The sequence below is a fragment of the Candoia aspera genome, chromosome 3 (assembly GCF_035149785.1).
Source record: "Candoia aspera isolate rCanAsp1 chromosome 3, rCanAsp1.hap2, whole genome shotgun sequence".
Taxonomy (NCBI): Eukaryota; Metazoa; Chordata; class Lepidosauria; order Squamata; family Boidae; genus Candoia; species Candoia aspera.
In genome coordinates, this window is record NC_086155.1 from 134,873,186 (window position 1) to 134,897,153 (window position 23,968).

At 44.3% G+C, this 23,968-nt stretch overlaps 1 protein-coding gene across 1 annotated transcript in view; it reads right to left on the bottom strand.

Annotated features, from left to right (window-relative positions):
• Positions 1-1,050: 1,050 nt before the first annotated feature.
• Positions 1,051-23,968, bottom strand: part of LOC134493950 (MARVEL domain-containing protein 3-like) — a 32,171-nt gene continuing 9,253 nt past the window's right edge. Inside the window, exon 4 of the mRNA XM_063298795.1 lies at positions 1,051-1,880. Coding sequence (XP_063154865.1) covers positions 1,189-1,880 — 692 coding nt within the window. The 3' untranslated portion in view covers positions 1,051-1,188. The remainder of the gene's footprint in view (positions 1,881-23,968) is intronic.

Below are 23,968 nucleotides of genomic sequence, written 5' to 3' on the forward strand. Positions count from 1 at the left end.
CTTGGGGATATGATGTTCCTTGGGTAAATGCCCCTCATTGTAAAAACTGAGTAACAGTGGGGAACGCAATGATTGCCTATCCTAAAACACCATCAGACTCATGAACAGGTTCATAAAGATATCTGATTTATTAAAGAATAGTGTGCAGGATCACAAAGAAAGCTGAGAATGCTAAAGTGCGCTAAATGCAAACTAAAAACCCCTCGGTACAAATGAGATCCCTCCCCCCATAGAATCTTCCCAGGCTCAAAATCCCAGGTGCTCCTAACGGCTTCTGATGGTCTGCGGGAAAAGTCCTTGAGCAGAGCACATAACCCAAACACATTCCATTGAAATGAACATAGATACAGAGCTTGGCACAAGGTTTCCCAGCAGCTCCCTCCCAACAGAAACGCGCGTCAGCACCATGGCATGTGAAACGTTACGATGTCGTCTCTACCCAACGCCCATCGCAGGACGTCCCAGTTGAGCCCCTCTTTAAACTGTTCTATCAAGGTTGACTGCGACCAGTCGGGGATTTTCCCAGCTAAAGCCCTAAATTCCAGGGCATAATCAGCTACAGACAGTTGCCCCTGGGTAAGATCCTTCAACGCCCCCTCACTCACGTGATCATGATTTAGGCACCTGGCAACCGGTTCACATTTATGACTGTTGCAGCATCCCATGGTCAAATGATCACCATTTTCAACCGTCCCGGCTGGCTTCTGGCAAGCAAAATCAATGGGGAATCGAGTGATTCACTTCATGACCATGTGGTTTGCTGAATGCCTGCAGCGATTTGCTTAACGAAGGCTGCAAACAAAGGTCATAAAATTGGGTCAGATTTGCTTAATGACTGCTTCATTTAGCAACCAAAATTCCAGTCCCAATTGTGGTCATTAAGCGAGGACTACCTGTAAAGGTAAAGACACCTTCAGGTCAAGCTGACTCTTGGTGATTTCATGAACATGTCCATGCAGGATTTTTAGGCAATGATATAGAAGTGCCGTTACTGAAAAAAGCACACATACAGGGCAAACAAACCTGGATATCATTTCTGAAATTCCTTCCCTTTTCCCATAAAGATATTTTATTATTCTGACAAGAATAATTTTTAAGATACATCTTTGATATTGTATTGCACAACCACCCTCTATGCGCAGAAAACTCCTTTTTTTAGCTTTGCTTCTTTGAGATACCTGACATAGATTACACAAGTGTGCCAAAAGTTGTTGCAGTGTATGTGTTTTCTGGGCTCTTATAGGGCTTTGGGTGGTCTTCTTCCTTGTAGGTTCTCTCAAGATGATAGCGACTGTTGTCCTGTTGTTTCTGAAACTTCCGGACATCCCGAATGGTGAGAATGCAGACCACAAAGCTTCCAAAATACAGGCAAGCAGCCACCAGGCCAAAGAGAGCCACAGATGCATCCCCGCCTTGCACGCTGCAGTTCACTGAGGTATAACCTCGCCGTGCGTAAAGCCTTTCTCTCCTTAGGCACATATCCGTGGAATTGACTTGAATGACAAAGTGGAGGTAGAGCCCAACAGCCACTATATAACCAAGGCAAGCGAGGATGTCAAAGAGACACTCAGCAGCAAGCAGTCCAAGGGAAAGGCGATGAATGGGCTTTCCTCCCCTGACAAGGAAAAGAAGCGTAAGGCACATCATTGTCAGACTGAAAGCCACCCCTCCATACACACAAGGGGCTCTCATCTGGCTGTACTGCATGTCCAGCTCCGTCACCTCTTGGAGTTCAGTCCCTTCAAACGGGCTATACATTGAGTTGATGTTGAAAGAGCCTAGGCCTCCCAGGGAACTGAATCCAGAGACACCGGCCTGGCTTGCTCCAATACAGATCAGCACCAAAATGTTGACAGTGACTTCGACAAACTGTAAGACTCCTGCAGGAAGAAAGGAAGGAAGGAGATGGGGAATGAATGCCCCCGTAAATCCACTGGACACAGCTATCTTTAATTCTGCAAAAATGCCTCTGGAAATTAATGCAGTAACATGGTATAATTGTGCAGGTTATTATTGCTACACCTTTATCCAAGTACACAATGCTTCTGCAGAACAGCTACCTTTCAAGCTGAGTGCTTACACCCACAAGTACCTCCTATAACAGAAAGATAATGGATTGAATAACTGCTCTGGGCACTTACTGCTAGAGGCTGAAGATGGAAGGATTACATATTTGGATGCTGCCCTTTATTTTCAACAAAACTGATAAAAATAAAAGTTGATATGTCCACACAATAGTTTTAGCCTTGTCCTGGATAGGCTCATCTAAATAGTTATCCATCTCCATGGCGTCCACTCACAGATACAAACTGCACTTTAGACTGAGAGTGGGACAATTTTACCACATAAGGGGATCTTTTGATCTTAACTGGACTGAGTCCACATGTTTTACCTTTTTTCACAATCAGAGCAACTTGTAGACGAACTACAATGGAAAATCTTTACAACAGAAGGGTTTTTTTGCTGTTGCTACAATTCAAAGGACAAATTCTTGACAACTTCATTGATCATGTGATGGCTCCGCGCTCTCAGAACAACATGCAATCTGACAGTTTCATTGTCAAGTGATTCAATATAAAATACTTATTTTCCCAAAGCTCCAAAAATTTAAAGCTTTATATGCACTATACGAACACACAAAAAGATGGGGAAACACCAATATATAAGACAGCAAAAGTACTCCAAAGGGAGAAATACTAAATACATTGCAACTGAAGAAGATTGCCTTACCATTGATAAAGGGGGAAATGGTCCTGTGAGAATCATTAGGACTTCTCCAGCTATATGCTGCCTTATGTTACCCCACTAAATGCAGCCCTGACAGTGAGAACTCTTTCCCCTTTCCACAAAGATCTAATTACCTAGATAAGTTCTTGTAAAAACACACATCTGCAAACACTTAGGTTCCAATTCATTACAGCTGCTCACAAGGTGGTGCACTTCAGATGCATTGGCCTATCAGTCTCTCCATCTCCGCTGGCTCGCGTGATCCCCTAGCTAGTCTCACGGTGCTGGTTGGGCACATTGGAGGCTGCCATCCAACCAGTCTAGAAGGCACAGGCTTCTGAGAAGCTGTGTTAGGACATGAAAGATAATCAGCACTTTGAATTTGGCTCGGTAGCAATCAAAGAACAAATAAAAGGACAATTATATGCATTTTTCTCCCTTGACGCTTTCAACGTAAGAACAGTTTGGGGAAAACTTAGGACATAGCCAAAGCATCGTGCAATGACATAGTTGGGACAACGTTGGGATCTCCCCCTAAGAATGACTTCTGTTTTCTCCTGTCCTCAACATACACATAAGACAAGGATGGGCGAACTTGCTTCCTTAGGTTGCTTCCTTAAGCAGCTGGAAGGCAACTGGCACACCATGGACAGGATGAGTTGTTACCAAAAAGAGTGGGGAAGAGGGTTTTTTGTTTGTTCTTTGCACCTTTTTCAGTATTATTAGAGGTGAGGAGTAGGAAACCTCCAAATAATTCCCCAAATGGCCTGAGAACATTCTGCTGAAATTGTTCTTGCAATCATAAAGCCCAAAATTGGTCATTTTGCTACTAAATGGTTTTGGAGGTGACATGTGGCCCATGAACTATAGGATATCCACTGCTGGTACAGAAGAGGATGTCAGGTTAGATCAGTGTTTCTCAACCTCGGCAACTTTAAGATGTGCGGACTTCAACTCCCAGAATTCCCTAGCCACCATGGCTTGCTGGGGAATTCTGGGAGTTGAAGTCCACACATCTTAAAGTTGCTGAGGTTGAGAAACACTGGGTTAGATTAAACACATCCCTGTGAGGAAATTTCATAGGAAGAGATGGGGGCCAAAATAGCCTCCATTGAACCATATGGCAATTCTCTGTAGGACAATGACAACAAAATCCAGACAGTTTACACACAGCATACTGATGAAAAAAAGTGTTTAAAAGAATAGTATCACAGTAAATGGAATGCATTTAATAAACAACATGACTACGGATAGTCCTTGGGTTACGACTATTTGTTCAGTGACCATCCAAAGTTATGATGGCACCGAACGAATGGTACGTACTATGGGTCCTTGTAGTTCTGGCCATTGCAGTGTCCCCACGGTCACACGATTACGATCTGGGCGCTAGGCTTGCGACTACAACATTGCGAGCCGTGGTCATGTGATCGCAATTTCCGACATTCCCTGCCAGCTTCCCAAAAGCAAAATCAATGGAAAAGCTGGCAGGAAGTTACAGTCACCTGAGGTTCTCACTTAACAATCCACACGGTCCTAGCTTAACAACAACAACTGGGACTGCCATCACAAAGAGTCACAGTCACGTGATGTCATGCTTTATGACTGCACTGCTTAGTGACAGCAATTCCGATCCCAACTGCCATTGTAAGCTGAGGACTACCTGCAATGTCATTTTAGAAAACTAAGATTGCAAGTGTTCACGGTCTGACTGAAGGCTAGAGCAAGTGTTCTGACCATAGAGGAGGAAATTCAATGTCAGAAGGGTTCCCATCCTAATCAGCTTTCAGAGTAAGCTATTCCTGGTATCAGACCTTCAGGCACCATGAATAGGGGAAAGACGTGTGCAGTTGGGAGAAGACATACTTTGGGAAGGGCTGTGGCTCCAAAGCCCTCTCATATCTCCACCCGCTGCTTTCTGGAAAGACTTACACAAGCCCTAGAACTGAGGTAAACTGTACTTTCTCCTCCTCCCCCCCTCCCCTTGTTTTCAAAGAAAAACGAACACCTAGAAAGGAGGAAGAGAGAGATTTTTCTCCACCCTCACCTGTGCCCTGCAGGGTGTGAATTGTTTGCAATGGTATTTCTTTATATTCAGATACGCAGGAAATCTTCATTTCTCAGTCATTAGAAATTCGTATGACCCATTTTCCATTGGAGATTAATTACATACATTTTGATCAAAGAGCACACATTTCAGTATCACATGCGACAGCCACTGCTTTCCATATTGTAGCCACATTACATTCAGTTCCTAAAATGAGGTACAGTACAACTTTGCCATTCTATTTACCACTCTATTTTTTATTAGATCAATTGCTGTTAACAGACCTAAATTCTACCGAAAGTTTGCCATCTTTTTCAGCTAGCTTGATGCAGCAGGGATAGCAACAATATTGTAAACATCACAAATCCACTAATGCAGGGGTGTACAAATTATGTTCCTGGGGTCCCAAAGCACCTCCAGAAATAAATACTAAAGGTGAATTTTAATGCAACAGAAAGGGAACATTCAATATACAGAGAGTAATCATATTAATATAATTTAAATTTAATCTCATTCCGTTTTTTCTCTTGGCCCCTCTCACTTTTTGAAGATAATAAAGGCGGGATAGAAAATAAATTTAAACAAACAAACAAGTGCATGCATGCATGCCACTCCTGGCTCACTACTTAAAGACTGAGTAAGGTCCTTAGCCCAAAACAGATTGTAAGATTCTGGAGTAAAACAATCACAACAAGGTTAAAGAGGACATGAGCAAAGACCAAGCAGCTTCTTCAATCTGGCAAAACGTTTCAACCCAAAAGAAAGAAATCCAGTTGCCATGACTCAACCTACAGACAATTCCACCTGGATGACTGAGAATCTGCAGCGACACTTGAGTAAAGAGCTCTTAACTAATAATCTCAAAGTTGAAAAAAAAAAAAAGACTAAGACAGTATTTAGTTTGTGCAACTTGAACAAGTTAGATGAATCTAAGGAAAATGGGCAACAAGCCTGCAGGGTGAAAAGGGAGAACAATAAACCTGAATAATCGTGCTGCAAATTTGTCACCCAGTCATGCTTAAGACTAGATGTAAATTGAAAGCTGTAATAGCTGCAGAGATTACATTCTGAAAACTCTTGTGCAAACTCAGTTTGTGTCCTTGAGGCCTTTCCCATAATGATACATGGAGTAATGCTTAAGTGTTAACTAGGTAAAGGTAAAGGTAAAGGTTTCCCTTGACATTAAGTCCAGTCGTGTCCGACTCTAGGGGCGGTGCTCATCTCTGTTTCAAAGCCGAAGAGCCGGCATTTGTCCGTAGACACTTCCGTGGTCATGTGGCCGGCATGACTAAATGGAATGCCACTACCTGCCCGCCGAAGCAGTACCTATTAATCTACTCACATTTCTACTAGGGGCAAATTAAGCTAAATCAAATGTGCAGCCAACTATTCTTCAAGTTGTCATACCTCAATCAAAACTAAGAGCTTAATTTTTGAATGATTTCTTGACTTCCCCTGGTAAGGAAAGCTTGCTAAACTAGTCTTGGATTTTATTAGCTGCTGTTAAGCAAAGTTAAGCAGCAATTTGCGTCTTTTGTTCAATAATCATCTAGATCTGCTAGTCTTTAAAAACTTTTTAACTTCAACAGCTGGATTGATACTTATTTTTTTAAGTAAAGGAACAGTTTAAAAAAAATTATGTTCCATTCCAAGACACTTCATCTTTTTATACTATTCTTGTGTTGATTTCTCCCCTCCCCTCCCCAACATCTCCAGTATTTTACTGTACATTTCCAAAGCTGCTGGTGCAACACATTTTATTGAATCAGAATTTTACTGAAGCTCAGCCTGCTGCCACCCCTATAAAATGCTATTTTATGATGATCTCATTTGTTTGCAACAGCAAAGAAAACCAACTTTTGGAGAGATCAGTAGGAGTGCCATTGTTCAGGGAGGATATAATAGTTTTAAATTCCAATTTTCAAAATCTTTTTTAACCCCACTTTGCATGATAACCCTTGCAAACTTCTTCAAGTTGCAATTGATCACAAAACAGGAACAACAAATACACAAACCTAGTTCAGGGAGTATATGCAAATAGTTCATTTGCATATACATAAAAATGAAAGAAAATGGTCAGCTGCAACAATAGCCACATGAAATCAGGTTAAAGACTCAGGATCAAATATTCCAAGAGATGAATACAAACATGCAGACATCAATAGACATCATGATCAGAAGTCCAGAATTACAGAAATTGCTTGGTTTCTTGGAAAGTTATCCCCATCTCAGAAAAACTAATTCTTACCCATATGACATCATTAGCCTATCTTATTGTACCTCCAGGCCAAGAAAAATATTTTAAAGCTTAGTTCCTGGCTGCAAAAATAGTTGCCACCTCTGAGCTATGGGGCAGGAATAACAGCAAGTCAATATCACATCTTGTGCTACAGATGAAATGAACGAGTTTGCTACTGTCATGTTCTCATTCTAATGTTTGGTTAACATTGTAACGTTTCACATGTCATTCTCTGTTCCGTGTTCCTTCACCCGGAGTTTTTTTCATTCTTTCGCCCTCCATTGTTTTGAGGGCTTGGAATGCATGTTTGGGTTTGCGCTCCTGTTCAAGGTTACTTTCCCAGGCGCGTTTAACGGCTTTCAGCACCTGGGAGGGGGAGCGTCCTGACGAGCGACGGGGCGGGACCTGCTTACAAGCAAGGCTTTTAAGTTTGTATTTGGCGCGCTTTTGCTCATTCTCAGCTTTCTCTGTATTTGCATACTATTCCTTTAATAAATCAGTTATCTTTAAGCCCGAGCTTGTGAGACTGAGTATTTGGGTTTAGGCAATCATTACATAAAGCTGAGAATCATTTTATCCATTTTCCGCTAGCCCCATCCAATCATTGGATAAGAGGGAACGCTAGCGATGACAGAACCTCAACTTCGCGCAAGTGAGGGAAGCGAAGAAGAGCGGGAGGCGGCCAAAAGCCGGCCAGTGCTAACTTCGAGAGCGCAAAGAGCAGCACGTCGGGAGTTGCGAGATATCCAATTGGACGAGCTGCTGATATCCATGCAGGAGAGTCTCAGGAGTGATCATAGAACCGTTATGGAAAGAACACAGGGGAGGGGGTCTCCACAATTGACCTGGGAGCACGAAGTCCCCTTGTCACCGAGGGTGGTGGTAACCAACCAACCCTCGGAGGAGCCAGTCACTCCGGCCCGAATGAGGGCATTAGAAGATAAAATGGAGTTAATAGTGACGATCCTCAAGGATCTACCCAAAGAGGATCTACCCAGAGAGGCAGAGCCCACCCTGGAGGATTGGGAGGAAGAGCCGTCACAGTACCCCAGGCAGAGTACCATGTCGACCCGGGGGAGAAGCAAGACTCGATCAGCCCGTCAAGGGGGGGAGCGAGAGGCAAGACCTCCTAGGGATCGACCACCCATGGGGGCTCGGCGCACGCTGACATTCGCGGCACCGCCACAGCCAGCTGAGCCGGCAAGAACCTTCCCACCATTTGGAGTGAAGTTCGATGGGGATCCCACAACGCTCTCCTTCTTTATTACTAATGCCAAGCACTATATAGAAGATTGGGGTCGAAATTTTCGGTCTGAACATGGCAAGGTCAATTTCATTGCCAACAAGCTGAGAGGAAAGGCAGCGGATTGGTATGTGCAACTATGCCAAGCTGAGGCAACTGAGTTAGAGGACTTCGATGAATTTTTGTGGGCACTTAAAGAGCATTTCGAAGACCCCCTAGCTCAAGAAACGGCCAAAAATGACCTGCGGAAACTCTACCAAGGGTCCCTCTCAGTTGCCAAATATGCGTTGGAGTTTAAAGCTTTGGCAGGAAAAGTGGAAGACTGGTCTGAGCCAACAATCATCGAATTGTTCAAGCAGGGGCTTGAACCCGAAATCCTTCGATGGGCTCTGGGCAGAGATGATCCTAAAACGCTATATGGGTGGATTCAGTTGGCGGGCAGCGCAGAAAATGCCCTACGAACCTATGCCCATACCAAAGAGCTTAGACAAACACGTCTCGCTAGAGGAGCGCGCACATCTGGACTTGCCAGCCGCCCCAAACCAAAAACCTGGGAAGAAGAGAGGGAGCAACGGTTCTCCAAGGGTCAGTGCCTCAGATGTGGGAAAGAAGGACATCGAGCCACGTCGTGCCCAAGACGCCGTCCAGAGGAACGACAGACGAAACCCACGGTAAAGACACCTGCTCCTGCTCCACCGCGAAAACTGAAGGCAGCCCTCGCGGAACTGGACCCCCCAGACCTTCCTTTCGGAGAAGAGGACGAAGAGTTGCAATTCGACCAGCCGGCGGGAAATGCCTACCACCTGCCCTGAAGGGCGCCCTAGGGCAGGTGGAAGAAACCGGGCGTAACCATGATTCGGTGAGTGGAAACTTCCCCACACTGACTGTTAAAGTTAAACTGAGCTCAAAAACCAAAACGGTGGAAATGTGGGCCATGCTAGACTCGGGTTGCTCCCGTTCCCTAATGCACCCTGATGTCGTAGCGGCTCTGGAACTGCCCACGTTCCCTTTGTCAAGACCCATGATTTTCACCCAATTGGATGGAACTATGGCGGGAGGGAAAGCAGTCAATCTTTCCACGGGACTGGTCGCCTTGCAGATGGGCTCCCATCAGGAAAAGCTGCCATTTGTGGTAGCTCCAGTGGGGGGTCCTCTGGTAATCTTGGGGATGCCTTGGTTTGTGCAACAAAACCCTTTTATCAACTGGCTGCATAGAACTGTTACGTTTGCAGATGGATTTTACAAAGTACCCGAAAAGGACCTACTGGAGGACATGGAGGGTGGAGGGCTAGCGTATACCACTGTGCAAACGCTTCAACCTCTTGAGGGACTACCCAATCAATACCAAGATTTTGCTGAAGTATTTGGGGAAAAGGAAGCGGATCGCTTGCCACCCCACCGAAAAACGGACTGTGCCATTGAGTTTTTACCAAATGTAAAATTGCCTCACCCAAAAATATACCCCATGTCTCCCAAAGAGCTTACCACGCTAAGGGAGTTCATTGACAAAAATTTGGCTAGGGGTTTCATTGAGCCGGCAAATTCCCCGGTAGGAGCTCCTGTCCTATTCAGGCCAAAAAAGGATGGGTCATTAAGGCTTTGTACCGATTTCCGCGGGCTCAATGCGGTCTCAATATTAAATAAATATCCTTTGCCCCTGATCAAAGATATGTTATCACATCTGGCCAGAGGCAAAATTTTTTCAAAACTGGATTTGAGAGAAGCCTACTTTCGCATTCGCATAAGGGAAGGGGATGAGTGGAAAACAGCGTTCAACTGTCCTCTGGGGGCTTTCCAATATAAAGTCTTACCATTCGGTTTGTCCGGGGCACCTGGAGTTTTTATGCAACTGATCAATGAGGTCTTGCATGACCACCTATTTAAGGGGGTACTGGTATATTTGGATGATGTATTGATTTATACTGAAACCATGTCAGAACATATCCACTTGGTGCGTCAGGTACTGGCTAAATTGAAAAAAGCAGAGTTGTACGCAAAACTGTCCAAATGTGCTTTTCACCAGTCGCAAATTGATTACCTAGGGTACCGGATTTCAGCCCAGGGCATCGAAATGGACCCTGCAAAAGTAGAAGCCATCGTGGCATGGGAACCTCCCCGTACCAGGAGACAATTACAGAGTTTCCTTGGATTCTCTAATTTCTATCGGGCATTCGCCCAAAATTTTGCAGAAATCGCCCTCCCCCTTACTGAGCTGTTAAAACTTAAAGGACAGGGGGATACGCGACGTTCAAAGAACCCAGGCGCGCTCCTTACATGGACTCCAGCCTGTCAGCAAGCGTTCGAAGCGCTCAAACAAATCTTTACCACAGAACCAATATTACAGCATCCAAACCCCTCTAAACCCTTCGTTGTACAAGTCGATGCTTCTGATTTTTCCATAGGAGCAATTCTCTTACAATCTGACCAATCTGGCGCTTTAAAACCCTGTGCCTACCTCTCTCGCAAATTCACGGAAACAGAGAGAAGATGGCATGTTTGGGAAAAAGAGGCTTTTGCTGTAAAAACAGCTTTAGAGACATGGCGACACCTATTGGAAGGCACTTCAAACCCTTTTGAAGTCTGGACTGACCATAAAAACCTGGAAGCTTTAAGCACCAGTCGGAAACTCAGTCCCAAACAGCTGCGCTGGGCTGAGTTTTTCAGCCGCTTTGACTTCACTCTTAAATTTATACCCGGCAAGAAAAACTTTTTAGCTGATGCACTTTCGCGCAGACCCCAAGATGCTGGCCCAGGGCCAACGGTCCAGGGCACCGTCTGGACCGACAAACAATTAAGTTTGGCAGCAGTGACTCGCAGCCAGACCCGAGCGCAATCAACTCCGCCTCCAACCGCTCCGCCTTCCAGCCGCCCGCCGCCCTTGTCAATTCCCTCCGATTTGCAACAACAGTTGCTTTCCCACCTTAAAACAGATACTTGGTTGCAAACCAATAAACACATTTTAACTTTCACCGATGATCTTGCCTGGCGCAACGATCGTCTCTATGTACCCGAAGCAATGCGAAAAACCATACTCCAGCGCTGCCACGATGACAAGCTAGCTGGACATTTTGGCTACGTAAAAACTTTGCACCTCGTTCGCCGCCAATTCTGGTGGCCAACTTTACTCAAAGACTTAAAGGAGTATGTCACTGCGTGCCCTGTATGTGCGGCGATAAAGCGCAAACCAGGCAAGCCCCAAGGTCTCCTTCAACCCGTTGCCACTCCATCTGTCCCTTGGCAGGATATCTCCATGGACTTTATCGTTGATCTACCCCCTAGTCAACGAAAAACCGTCATTTGGGTCGTTAAAGACTTTTTCTCCAAATAAGCTCACTTTATCCCGTGCGCTTCTATCCCCACCGCACAACAGCTGGCACGCCTCTTCCTCATCCACGTGTACCGCCTCCACGGTATCCCCGCCCGTTTGGTGAGTGACAGGGGCACACAATTTACGTCACAATTTTGGCGGGCATTTTTGAAACTTTTGGGTACGAAACAGTCGCTGTCTACCGCCTGGCATCCAGAAACGGACGGATCTACAGAGGCGGTTAATTCTACATTGGAACAATACCTCAGGGCTTTTGTTAACTACCAACAGGACAACTGGGTCGATTTACTCCCATTTGCTGAGGTCGCCTACAACAATGCCATTCATCAAACCACCGGTCAAGTTCCCTTTAAAACAGTTTTTGGACGTGAATTTGTTCCGATTCCTGAACTTCCTCATCCTCAACCGCTACCAGCCACCCTCGCTGACTGGGCAGACTCTCTCAAAGACTCATGGTCTAATATTCTACTCGCTCTCAGCCATGCCCAAGCTACCTATAAACGACATGCCGATGCGAAGCGTTCCCCAGAACCATCCTTTGCGGTCGGGGATAAAGTTTACTTATCAACTAAGTTTATCAAGTCCCCTCAACCCTCTAAAAAACTTGGTCCTAAATTTGTCGGTCCTTTTCCAATTGTTGCTCAACTGAACCCTGTTACGTTTAAACTTGATTTGCCTCACAACCTTAAACGTTTACATCCTGTTTTCCATTGTAGCTTACTCAAACCCTGCCTGTCGTCAGACCGTTGGCATCCACAACCCATTCCTCCACCTCCCCTCATGATTGACAACCAGCAACACTTCGAGGTGGCATCTATCCTCGACTCCAGACGCCAGCGCTCCGCTTTACAATACCTCGTCCGCTGGAAACATTTCCCTCATCCTGAATGGGTTGCTGCTCCAGACGTGCATTCTCCTCGTCTCGTAGCCCACTTTCACTCTGCCTATCCTGACAAACCGGCTCCCTAATTTCTTTTGGGGGGGCAATATGTCATGTTCTCATTCTAATGTTTGGTTAACATTGTAACGTTTCACATGTCATTCTCTGTTCCGTGTTCCTTCACCCGGAGTTTTTTTCATTCTTTCGCCCTCCATTGTTTTGAGGGCTTGGAATGCATGTTTGGGTTTGCGCTCCTGTTCAAGGTTACTTTCCCAGGCGCGTTTAACGGCTTTCAGCACCTGGGAGGGGGAGCGTCCTGACGAGCGACGGGGCGGGACCTGCTTACAAGCAAGGCTTTTAAGTTTGTATTTGGCGCGCTTTTGCTCATTCTCAGCTTTCTCTGTATTTGCATACTATTCCTTTAATAAATCAGTTATCTTTAAGCCCGAGCTTGTGAGACTGAGTATTTGGGTTTAGGCAATCATTACAGCTACCTACTACTCAATTTAGGACCCCACCTCAGCTTCTTTGCCCTCTGCTGCTTGCCATCTTCTTGCTTACTCTCTCCTTGAGTAAGCATTCTTTCAAAATGGCTGATTCCTTAACTGGGTAGCACAACACACCAAGAATCATCAGCAACCCTTGCTGTTTGAATATGGAGAAGTTGCCAGTCTCTCCTTGTGTACAGACATAGAGACACACAGTTACAACTAAGCCACGAAATCACCAACTTTTTCTAAATGATTACACTTATTTTAATGGGAATTACATTAAATTAGATGAATCTGGATCCATCCTATGAAAGCTGTATTCTTTCATACCATCCCTCCAAGCGAGTTAAAATGTTAAAAACTACAAAACCTGATGCCAGCTTCTCTAATGAGGCCGATCAAAGACTTCAGCTCTCCTAAGAATTCCAGTGCTAAGAAAGTTCAAATAAGGACTCAACACAACAATAGCAGCAATATTAATCCCCACAGTGCTTTTTATTAGCATCAAAACACATCCCAAGTTCAAAGAGGGTCATCAATGATTCATGTGTGTTGAACTGCTTGCTGCAGAAAGGCATGTTGAGAATTAAAAAAAACTTCTAAGGCAGTATTTCTCAAACTTTCTGCAATTGTGGACTACTACAATTTTTCAGAAAATGTGGGAACCAATTAAACAAACAGACCTTCCTTTTAAGAAATGGGGATTCATGTATTTAGTAAGATTATTGTGGTTGCATTTGTGCATACATTCTATCCGTTCTACTTTTAAAGGCCCTTTTAGATTACATTTTGCACCAAAAAGTGAATTCAAAATTAAGTATTTTTAATCACTTGATGTGTCATAACGTAATATGTTGGATTTTCTATTCACCTTTTATTTTTGGGAACCACTTAGCATAGAATGTGTAGACGAACCGTAAGTAACTGCACTTAAGACCTGTTCACTATTGTTAGTTTTCTGAATGTTAGTATTCTTGTTGCTATTACTACTTTAAAAAAAAAAGTTTTTAGCCACTGATCTATTTTCACACTCCTCCGGGGAGACGGGGCTGAGGCAGGAACAGACTCTGGAGCAGCCAGGTGACTGCTGATGAACACAGGGAGGCAGAAGTGGCCCACAAAGAGGTCCTGGCCAGTTGTCAGCGAAGGAGGATGGGGGCTGACTTGACAAGCAGGTCTGGTCTGGCTAAGTGTCTATCAGTGAACACCAGGGGGCTCAGGCAGAAGGCAGGTGTGGCCTCCTGACTGGCAATGAACGCAGGGAGCTGAAACAGTAAGTGTCTCTGGGTGGCCATCTCACTGGTATTGAATGCATGGAGGCAAGGGTTGAACTGGCAAGCAGTTCTAGACAAGCCACCGGACTGGCAGTGGATACAGGGAGGTGGGCAGCAAGAGTGGGCAGAAAGTAATGTAGGACCTTCTAATGGAGGAAGCCACTGACCAATGCCATCAGGGAAAAGATCTTGTAGCAAAGTACTGGATAGGCAAGAGAACCAAGATGAGAAGGCCATTGTTATAGTAGTCTAGGCAAAAGAGGATCTGGCCACAGATATGGAAGAACTGTTACTGGCAGCAAACTGAATATACTGTAGTTGCTTTCCCATACAGTGCTCTCAAGATGTGTTGGCTCTGATGGCTGGAGGGTAACAAGTTGGGGAAAGCTTGAATACAGGGAGGAAAGGAAAGAGAATTACAGATAACACCAAGTATATGATACACAACTGTGAAATGTATTTAACAAGTTCTTAATAAGAATTAGCAAGCAATCCCCTTTGAAATTGCTCTGCTTGTATTTGGCTGCATGTTCATGTCCTCAGAAACGAACTATAATTAACAATGGCTTCGGGACAGCTTACTTAACAATTCAACAAAATGGACAAAAGGTATGTATTTAGATAAAATCTAGTTATCTATATGGGCAGATACAAACTTAAATATAAGTATTATAATTTAAATGGATATATCTCACCAGTAGAAGTCTATGACAAAATGACCCCTGCCCTACTCAGCTTGCTGTCCTGCAATCTTTTCATGAATGACTTGCATCTCTTTCTTCTGATTATCTGTAAACCCAATTTGTACTAGATAATCTTTTAAACAGGAGATGCCTTTAATAAAAGATTATCCTCTGCCAAATAAGACACATGGCCACTGTTTTGCAGCGTATTACTTGTTTATACGGTATGTCCAGGACATGCACACAATAACTAGCATGTAAGCTGCTAATGTCAACATAGGCCCATCAAGTCATGGTGGCATTTTTAAACATACATCTTAGTACTCTGTAAATTAGCTTGTCTCACCCTCTAAAATATTGGGCTACAACTTCTACAATCCACAGCCAGCATGTGGTCAACACATCCCAAGGGCACCAGGTTGAGGAAGGCTAATGCAAACAGCAGCACTTCCTGTCCTGGAATCTGAGAAGTTTGGCATCTACTCAAGAGTTAAAGGCCTACTCAAGAGTTAAAGGCTGCTTGATTATTCCTTTCAAAAGGCAATTCAAGTCAGCTAGTTGTTACAAAGCATGTAGGTGGGAATGAGAGGCCATCTAGCTTTGTGCTATTTTCCTGGCAACAAATATTTATAGGACTAATTCCCAGAGGTGGCTCATGTACAAAGCATAGTCTCAATGTAAGCTAAAACAACTTTGTTAGATAAAGAAATTGGACTATTTTTTTAAGAGGAGGAGGAGGAGGAGGAGGTAAAAGCTTGAAAGAGAAGAGCTAAAAATAAGTAATTAGAATGGAGCTGAAGGTTATACAGCTCGCTTAACTAAAATTACATTCAAATTCTATAAGAAAATCATTAAATACATAAAATGCTACAAATGCTAAATATTAGTTTGGACCAGTGTTTCCTATTTTTGATCAGTGTATGTGAAAGAGGATACCAAAACAGCACATTAATTCCCATAAAGCTTCACACAAGAGAGGATCCTATTAAAATGTACTTTAATTTGCTCAAGAGGAAAACATATCAGAGATGTATCAAGGCACAGATTCATGCTGTGGGTCAGCTTTCCCCAAACTGGCCTTCTTGAGACTGCCTAGATTACAACTTCTGTCATCTTACCCAGCAGGGACAGATGCTTCCAATTTAATATTTGACCTCCTGAGAGAACAAAGTACATTAAGATAAGAAACTGGGGAAGACAAGGGTAACAGTGAATTGTGTGTGTATGTGTAGTTTTGTATAAAGACTTTATTCTAATCAAAGGAAAACAGTATTTAAATTATCAATGTTCAATAGATACTCCACTCTATCTTATATACACCCTGATTATAACTACTTCCTCCCCCCACAGATATACATAATACACACACACACACACACTTTTATTTTATGATGAAAAAGAAATGTACTCTTTCAGGGTGTGAGAAGATTTTCCCCGTGAAAAGTAACAAAGTCCATGATAAGCCAATGCCAGCTAGAAAAATAGTTATGAGTTGCAGGAAGAAGCCAATAAATAGGTTTGCTGGTTTCAGACCTAAATTACCAGAGATCATTTAACAGAAACACTTCCAAAATAAATTAAATTATTCCAAGCAAGTAAAAAATACACACACACACACATGCTAGTTTATTAAAAATTAGTGTATTCCAGTGGAGGAAAAAAATAATCATTTTATAGCTATTTTCTAATGTTATTTGCTGATGAAATTCAATTCACTCACTGGCTAATTTGCAAATGACCTTAATGAGAAAAAAAGGGAATGCTGGAGATGAAGCCCAGTCATTGTACTTGTTCAATTGCCTAAATTCTTCAAGATATTCAGTCAAATATGGCATTAGCAGGACCTACACATCTTAAGCTAAAAGTAAAGATCTGTGGCTCCAAGGTTGCAAAATCAAAATCCTTGGAACCTAATTAAACTATGCTACAAGGAGACAAGTGAGTGTATGCATATTAAGCCCACCTTCAGTTAGCCTTACTGATTGATAAATGGCAACGTTGCAACATCAATAATTGTTTTAGGGAAATGAGAAGTCTGGCCAGCTTGCTTACTGAAAAAACAACAAAAATGGGGAATGAATAATTTAGGAGCAGCTGTTGCAGTGTAGATATTGAGATAAAGTTGCCTGGAGAAGGAACCACTAAGAATGCCATCTAAGTTGCTCTGAGGTTACTAAAGGTGTAATAAAAGTCTAGTTCAATTTAAGAAGTATGGGTAGGTCCTTAAAATAAATGGAAATACTAAGATAATTTTTTTTAAGACTTTAATTCTTTTGGAGGCCAACTGACTGAGAAGGTCCATCTATTTCTTTTCTACAATATTGGCCTGCTCACATTCCTAACAAAGTTCCTGACAAATCATGAGTCATGTTAGAGAAAACACATTTAAATTATTTACAGAACTATGAACTGGTATACTATGATGTTATCTAGCTGGAGACCAGTTGTTAATTAATTAATTAGCTCTGTTATTCCATCATCCATTTTCAAATCATTCCCCCCACACCACAATGCCCCCATGTATTGCTCCCACTTGGTTCTTCCTTGTAAGACTCCATGTAGGGCATCTTTCTGGATTGCATTATAAAACACAAGCTGAGAGGCAGAAGGTGCACATCATCTCTCAAACAAAGTACCCAGAAACACAGGAATAATGTTCTGGAACATGGACTGCATCCATATCTAAGATGAAAAAAAGTAAAAAAAATCTGTTTCTCCACGGGTGGCCAAGAACTGGAGTGTCTCTCAGTTTACCACACAACAATGCTATTTTGCAGCTGGCATCATGTGACAGCCAGGTATAAATCTAGGAGAAGACACCATGTAGTAAGACTCAGTATTTTTGTTAAAAGACCCTCCCCGATTCTGATATCTTCCAGGTGCCTTGGGGCTATAATGCCCCCCAGTTAGTACTGTCCTGAGACCAAACCAATGCAGACAGTGGTGATTCTCCTTCCAAACGAAGAGCAATTACAGAGCTCCACAGCACTGGAAAAATAGTTTAAATGGGAATCGATTCCCTACATTTCCTGCTCTGATCCCATTAATTCTAAGACCCACGTCCTTATGCTATCTGCATTTTTAAAAATCTTTTCTACATAAAAATGCATTTGCGCTTAATGCATGTCTTATATTTGTGTGATTAAAATGTGCAGATATGTGGAAGGATGTATCTGGAACCTTGTGCATCTGAAGCAGACACTTTACTACTGACAAACACGATATGCACTATTTCTCTGGGTTAAAGACATACCCCAAAGCTGCTGTTAATTGCGGAGGGAGGCTTGGAGACAGTTATCCCTACTGAATTTGTCTTCCCTTCTATAGTTAATAACAGCTTGTGGGAGGACAGCAATTTCCATTTCAAATGTAAAGCCCCCCTCCCCCCACAATCCAGGATTTACTTTAAATCTACCCCCACCTCCATCTTCCCACTCTCCAATAATTTCAGCCAAAGGGAGAAAAAGAGGGAGATCAGAATATGGACTTCCTGTTTCTAGTTTGGCCCTCAGCTACATGGAAAAACTAAAAGTAAATACTGAAGGTCACTTTTAAAATCAAAGGACATAAAATCATTTTATTGTCCTTGAAAAAGAAAATGAATATGCAATCCTACACGTGTCTACTCGGAAGTAGGTCCCTGAGTTCAATGGAGCTTATTTTTAGGGCAGTTGATACAGATATGCAGCTTGCATAATACTTTGAAAGGGTTTTTTTCTTGTGGTTTTATTAAATTACTGAAAACGTTCTCAGCTTCTACCTTTAGCACACAGTGAAGTTTGTGCTCATTCTGTCAAGAACGGATTCTCCAAGTAAACAAAATTAGACTTTATTAAATATGGTTATTTTTGTTTGTCTGAATATGGTTTAAAAGATCATTAAAAATACAATCTATCTATCTCTATGTATCTCCATTATCTCTCTCTCTCTCTAATCTTACAGTAGTTTAAAATAGTATTAAAAAGCAGGGGATGTGCCAGACCATTTAATGAAACTCCCAGGTCCATTTCAATTTTTGAATATATCACGGTTGGAAAAAGTTTGAGAAATGGTCAATTCTCTTTGGAGGGGTTCATATAAACCTTTGTGAAGTAATATCTGTTTATTAATCTGCTACTGGAGTGCATCCATTAGGATTGTTATTACCATATATCTGAACACTGTAGATTAAAACAAGCAATATCTGGTCCTCAACACTCCAAATTTCCATAAAGCTGGACAATGAGATGAGAGAAACTTTTTATCCTCCCAGTGTTGTGGAACTACAACTCTCAACATTTATTGGGCCATTGAGAGCTGTAGTCCAGCAACATCTAAAGCAGGGCTCCCCAAACTCTTCAGCTCATTAACCCCCTAATGAAGTTTCAGATTGTTCATTGACCCCCAAACATTATATGAAAATAGTTTAATAAATGTTATTTTAACTAATAGTACCTCAAATAACAACAACAATAATGGATAGTTTCATCGACCCTTGGGGGTCAATATTGACCACTTTGGGGAACCCTGATCTAAAGGATCACAGCTTTGTGAGCCCTGTTATAAAAAAGATAACACTTATCATGGGCTTTGCTAGAAAGTTTTATGTAGCTACCATACTATTCAATATTACCTAAATCTATAGGTTCAAGTACTTTTCTTGCAGTTCAGCTACGGCCAGCCCAATTCAGTCCATGCTCAGATTATCTACATAGGCCCTCCTCTTGCTGGTAGAAATTTGGGATACTTCTTTCACCACCATTTTATTTATTTATTTATATTTTATTTATTACTCAAATTTAGCCACCACCCATCTCCCCCAGAAGAGGGACTCTGGGCGGTTTACAATAAAATCCCACATAAAACATAAACATTAAAATCACATAAAACAATTATGATAAAACACAATAAATGAATAAAATCCAAGAGAAATGCAAAATCCAGGCTGGTGGGAGGGACTCTAGGGTGCGAGCCATCCCCAAGAATGGTTATTCACTTTCCCGCCCCAGGCGAGACGGCAAAACCAGGTCTTCAGGGCCTTCTGGAAGGTCAGGAGTGAAGGGGCCTGCCTCACCTCTGGGGGCAAGATATTCCAGAGACCGGGGGCCACCACAGAGAAGGCCTGCTTCCTGGACCCCGCCAGATGAAATTCTCTTATGGACGGGGTCCGTAACATGCCCTCTCTGGATGATGGGGTGGGGCAGGCCGATGTAATGGGGGTGAGACGGTCCCTCAGGTAACCTCGCCCCATGCCATGTAGGGCTTTAAAGGTAATAACCAACACCTTGAATTGGACCCGGAAGCAAACTGGCATCCAGTGCAGCTCGCGCAGCAATGGTGTTATATGTGCCCACCTAGGTGCACCAAAAATAGCCTGTGCAGCTGCATTTTGGACCATCTGAAGCTTCCAGATACTCTTCAGGGGTAGCCCCATGTAAAGCGCATTGCAGTAATCTATATGGGAGATAATCAGGGCTTCACGATCCAAGAACGGGCGTAACCGGCGCACAACCCGAAGCTATGCAAAGGCCCTCCTGGCCACGACTGCCACCTGCTCTTCGAGCAGGAGTCGTGAGTCCAGGAGAACCCCCAGATTACACACTGAGTCTCTCTGGGGCAGTGCCACCCCATCCAGAACTAAAGATGACAGTTTCCCGGAAGATGAAGCCCCATCAACTCACAGCCACTCCATCTTACCAGGGTTCAGTTGAAGCCTGTTCCCCATCCAGAACCCCACAGCCCCCAGGCACCAAGTCACTGCATCACTTACCTCACCCGGGATAGAGATGTATAATTGGGTATTATCAGCATACTGATCATACCTCAACCCATGGTGACGGATGATCTCACCCAGTGGTTTTATGTAGATGTTAAACAAGAGAGGAGAGAGAACCGAACCCTGCGGCACCCCACAATGGAGGGGTCGAGGGTCGGATCTCTCCTCTCCTATCACCACCGACTGGGACCGGCCCTGGAGAAAGGAGGTGAACCAGCGCAGAACTATGCCGCCCACCCCCAACTCCCTGAGCCGTCCCAAAAGGATACCATGGTTGATGGTATCAAAAGCCGCTGAGAGGTCAAGGAGAGCAAGGATGGATGTACTGTCTCCATCCCGCTCCCACCAGAGATCATCCATAAGTGCGATGAGTGCAGTTTCTGTCCCATATCCTGGCCTGAAACCTGACTGAAAGGGGTCCAGATAATACGTTTCCTCCAGGACCCTCTGGAGTTGTAACGCCACCACCTTCTCAACCACCTTCCCTAAAAAGGGGAGGTGGGAGACTGGATGAAAATTGTCCAGCACAGTTGGGTCCAGAGATGGCTTCTTGAGGAGGGGGCGCACCAGTGCCTCCTTAAAGGTGACCGGGAACACCCCCTCACTCAAGGATGTATTTACCATCGCTTGGACCCAACCACATGTCACCTCCCGAGCTGCCTTCACCAGCCAGGAGGGGCATGGATCTAAATAACAGGTGATGGCATTCACAATCCAGAGGATCCTGTCCACTTCCTTGGGTCCAACCAGATCAAACTGCTCCCAGATAACAAGGCTAAAACGTTCCCTCGGTATCTCCACAGACCCTGCTTCACACATGGAGTCCAACTTAGACCGGATCCGAGTGATTTTATCCTGCAGATGCTCAGAAAACTCTTCCGCACAGCCCTGCAGGTGGGTCACTGGGCCCACCTTCCCCAAAAAGGTACGTGTGATCTTAAACAGGGCCGTCGGACAGCAATCTGCGGATGCAATAAGAGCGGAGAAATACTGCCGTTTCGCCGCTCTTACCGCCACAAGGTAGGCCTTAATAGCGGCCCTAGCTTGTGTTCAGTCGGATTCAGTCTTTGTCTTCCTCCAGTGGTGCTCTAGGCATCTCTTAAGCCTCTTCAAAACTCTCAGCTCCTCCATGAACCACGGGGAGTGTCGGGTTGGATGAGGCAAGAGAGGCTGCACAGGCATGATCCTGTCCAAGGCCCCGGCCACTTCCCTGTTCCAGGCAGCAGCCAGGGCCTCCGCTGGACCGTGCAGCAGATCCCTGGGCACCTCCCCCAGCTCCCTCTGAAACCTCACTGGGTCCATCAGTCGCCGGGGGCGGACCAATCGAATGGGTCCTGCCCCCCTGCAGAGGGGAGCGGCATAAGAGAATCTCAGGGCCACCAGGGCGTGATCTGACCATGACAATGGGGATAGATGCAGCTCTCCCCTCAGATCATGTTGCCACTGCTCCGACAAGAAGACTAAGTCCGGAGTGAGACCACTGTCTCGAGTTGGGTCCCGAATGATCTGGGACAGGCCCATGGCTGCCATGGTAGCCATGAACTCCCGAGCTGCCTCCGAGGCACGACCCAGGGAAGGCAGATTGAAGTCCCCCAGAACCATAAGTTTGGGGAGCTCCACCGCCAAACCCGAGACGGCCTCCAGCAGTTCAGGCAGGGAGGTTGCTACGCAGCAGGGGGGCTGGTACAGTAGCAATACTCCCAACTGTTCTCGGGAACCCAACTTGAAGAACAGGGTCTCACACCCGGCAACTTGTGGGGCAGGGCCCCTGAAGGCCAACAGAGACTCTCGGATGACAACAGCCACCCCTCCTTCCCTACCCTGGTATCTCGGCTGGTGCCACACCCAAAACCCAGCTGGGCACATTTCTGAGAGGGCTACCCCCCCTTCTGAGCCCAGCCAGGTTTCAGTGATACATGCCAGGTCTGCCCCCTCCTCTGCGATCAAATCGCACATCAGGGGGCCTTTGTTGTTAACTGACCTGGCGTTCAGCAGCAGCAGCCGGAGACCAGGGCCCTCAAGGATCTGCTGTCCAGGGCCTGGGTCTGAACTCAGAGGGCCAGAACACGCCACCGGTAACAAACACCGGGGGCGTCTTCCCCGAAGATGGCCCGCCCTCCGGTTCCCGTCATAGCATCCCTGACCCGTCACCATCTTGATGATATACCCTGCTCTATAGCCCCCAGAATTTCCAGGTCCGGTTGCCTCCACTCCCAGACCTCCAGAAACCCTGGGTGGAAATAAGGGTCTCCTCCCCCATTCACCCATTCTCCAGAATCAATCAACAGTCAGGCAATGGCCAGCCCCGCAGCCCACCAGCTCATGCTCTCGGCGCTGTGGGAGTCTAGCCAGAGCTCCACACACCTACCCTGTGCCCCCCTCAGCCTCTGAGGCATTTAAACTTCTGGCAATGAAACGGGCTAATTCAAGACATTTCACTACCTGAGATGGCAGAGAAAATGTTATCCCTCTCAAGGCAAATTGCATAAAAAACAAAGCAGTAAAGAGTGAACTATAGCTGAGAACGTTGTTGGAGAGAACCCACAGGATTCTAACTAGCCAAATAAGAACTAACATGTGGGAGAATTAATTATACAAACCAATATTTTTATAGAGAACTTGGGATCATCTAAATGAGCCTTCCCAATATATGACTTCAAAACCCAGTAATTGAATCATCAGCCATGACCATACTGACTGGGGAATTCAGGGAGTTGAAATGCACCCTTTGGAGGAACCCCGGGTTGCTAAGAGTAGTCTAAATCATCTTGTTGCTCAGTGCAAGATGGACATGATAGCATCTTTGACAGATGGCCAGCTAGCTATCTCTAGGAGAAGAGAGATACTGTCTTCATAGCCAATAACTGTTAATAAATGAATGCTTGAAATCTAAACAGGCTGTCGCTTAAGATGCTATGAACACTTATGAAATAACAGAGAAAAAGACCAAATGCTGAGATTAAACTACTGTTAGATTGAGTAGAAGAAAAGAAAAAAGGAAGAGTCCTATGTCAGTTCAAATCATGGAAGAACATGAAACGTATAACCATACTGGATTCCTAAATAAGAGATTAATGAAAAAAAAATGCCTATTAGGATCATATCTCATGTGAAAATTTGCAGTTATTCAGACCATTTGTTTATAAGACAGATTTCGCTCCAAGATGTAAATTTAAATTACATTGCCTTCTCTTCTTTGTTCTGCCTTTAAAATGTTCAGAGAGTTTTCTCTCCCCATCCCCATGTCATGTTCATCGTTTCAATGTTAAACGTACATCATAACGTTTCGCATGTCATTTTGCTG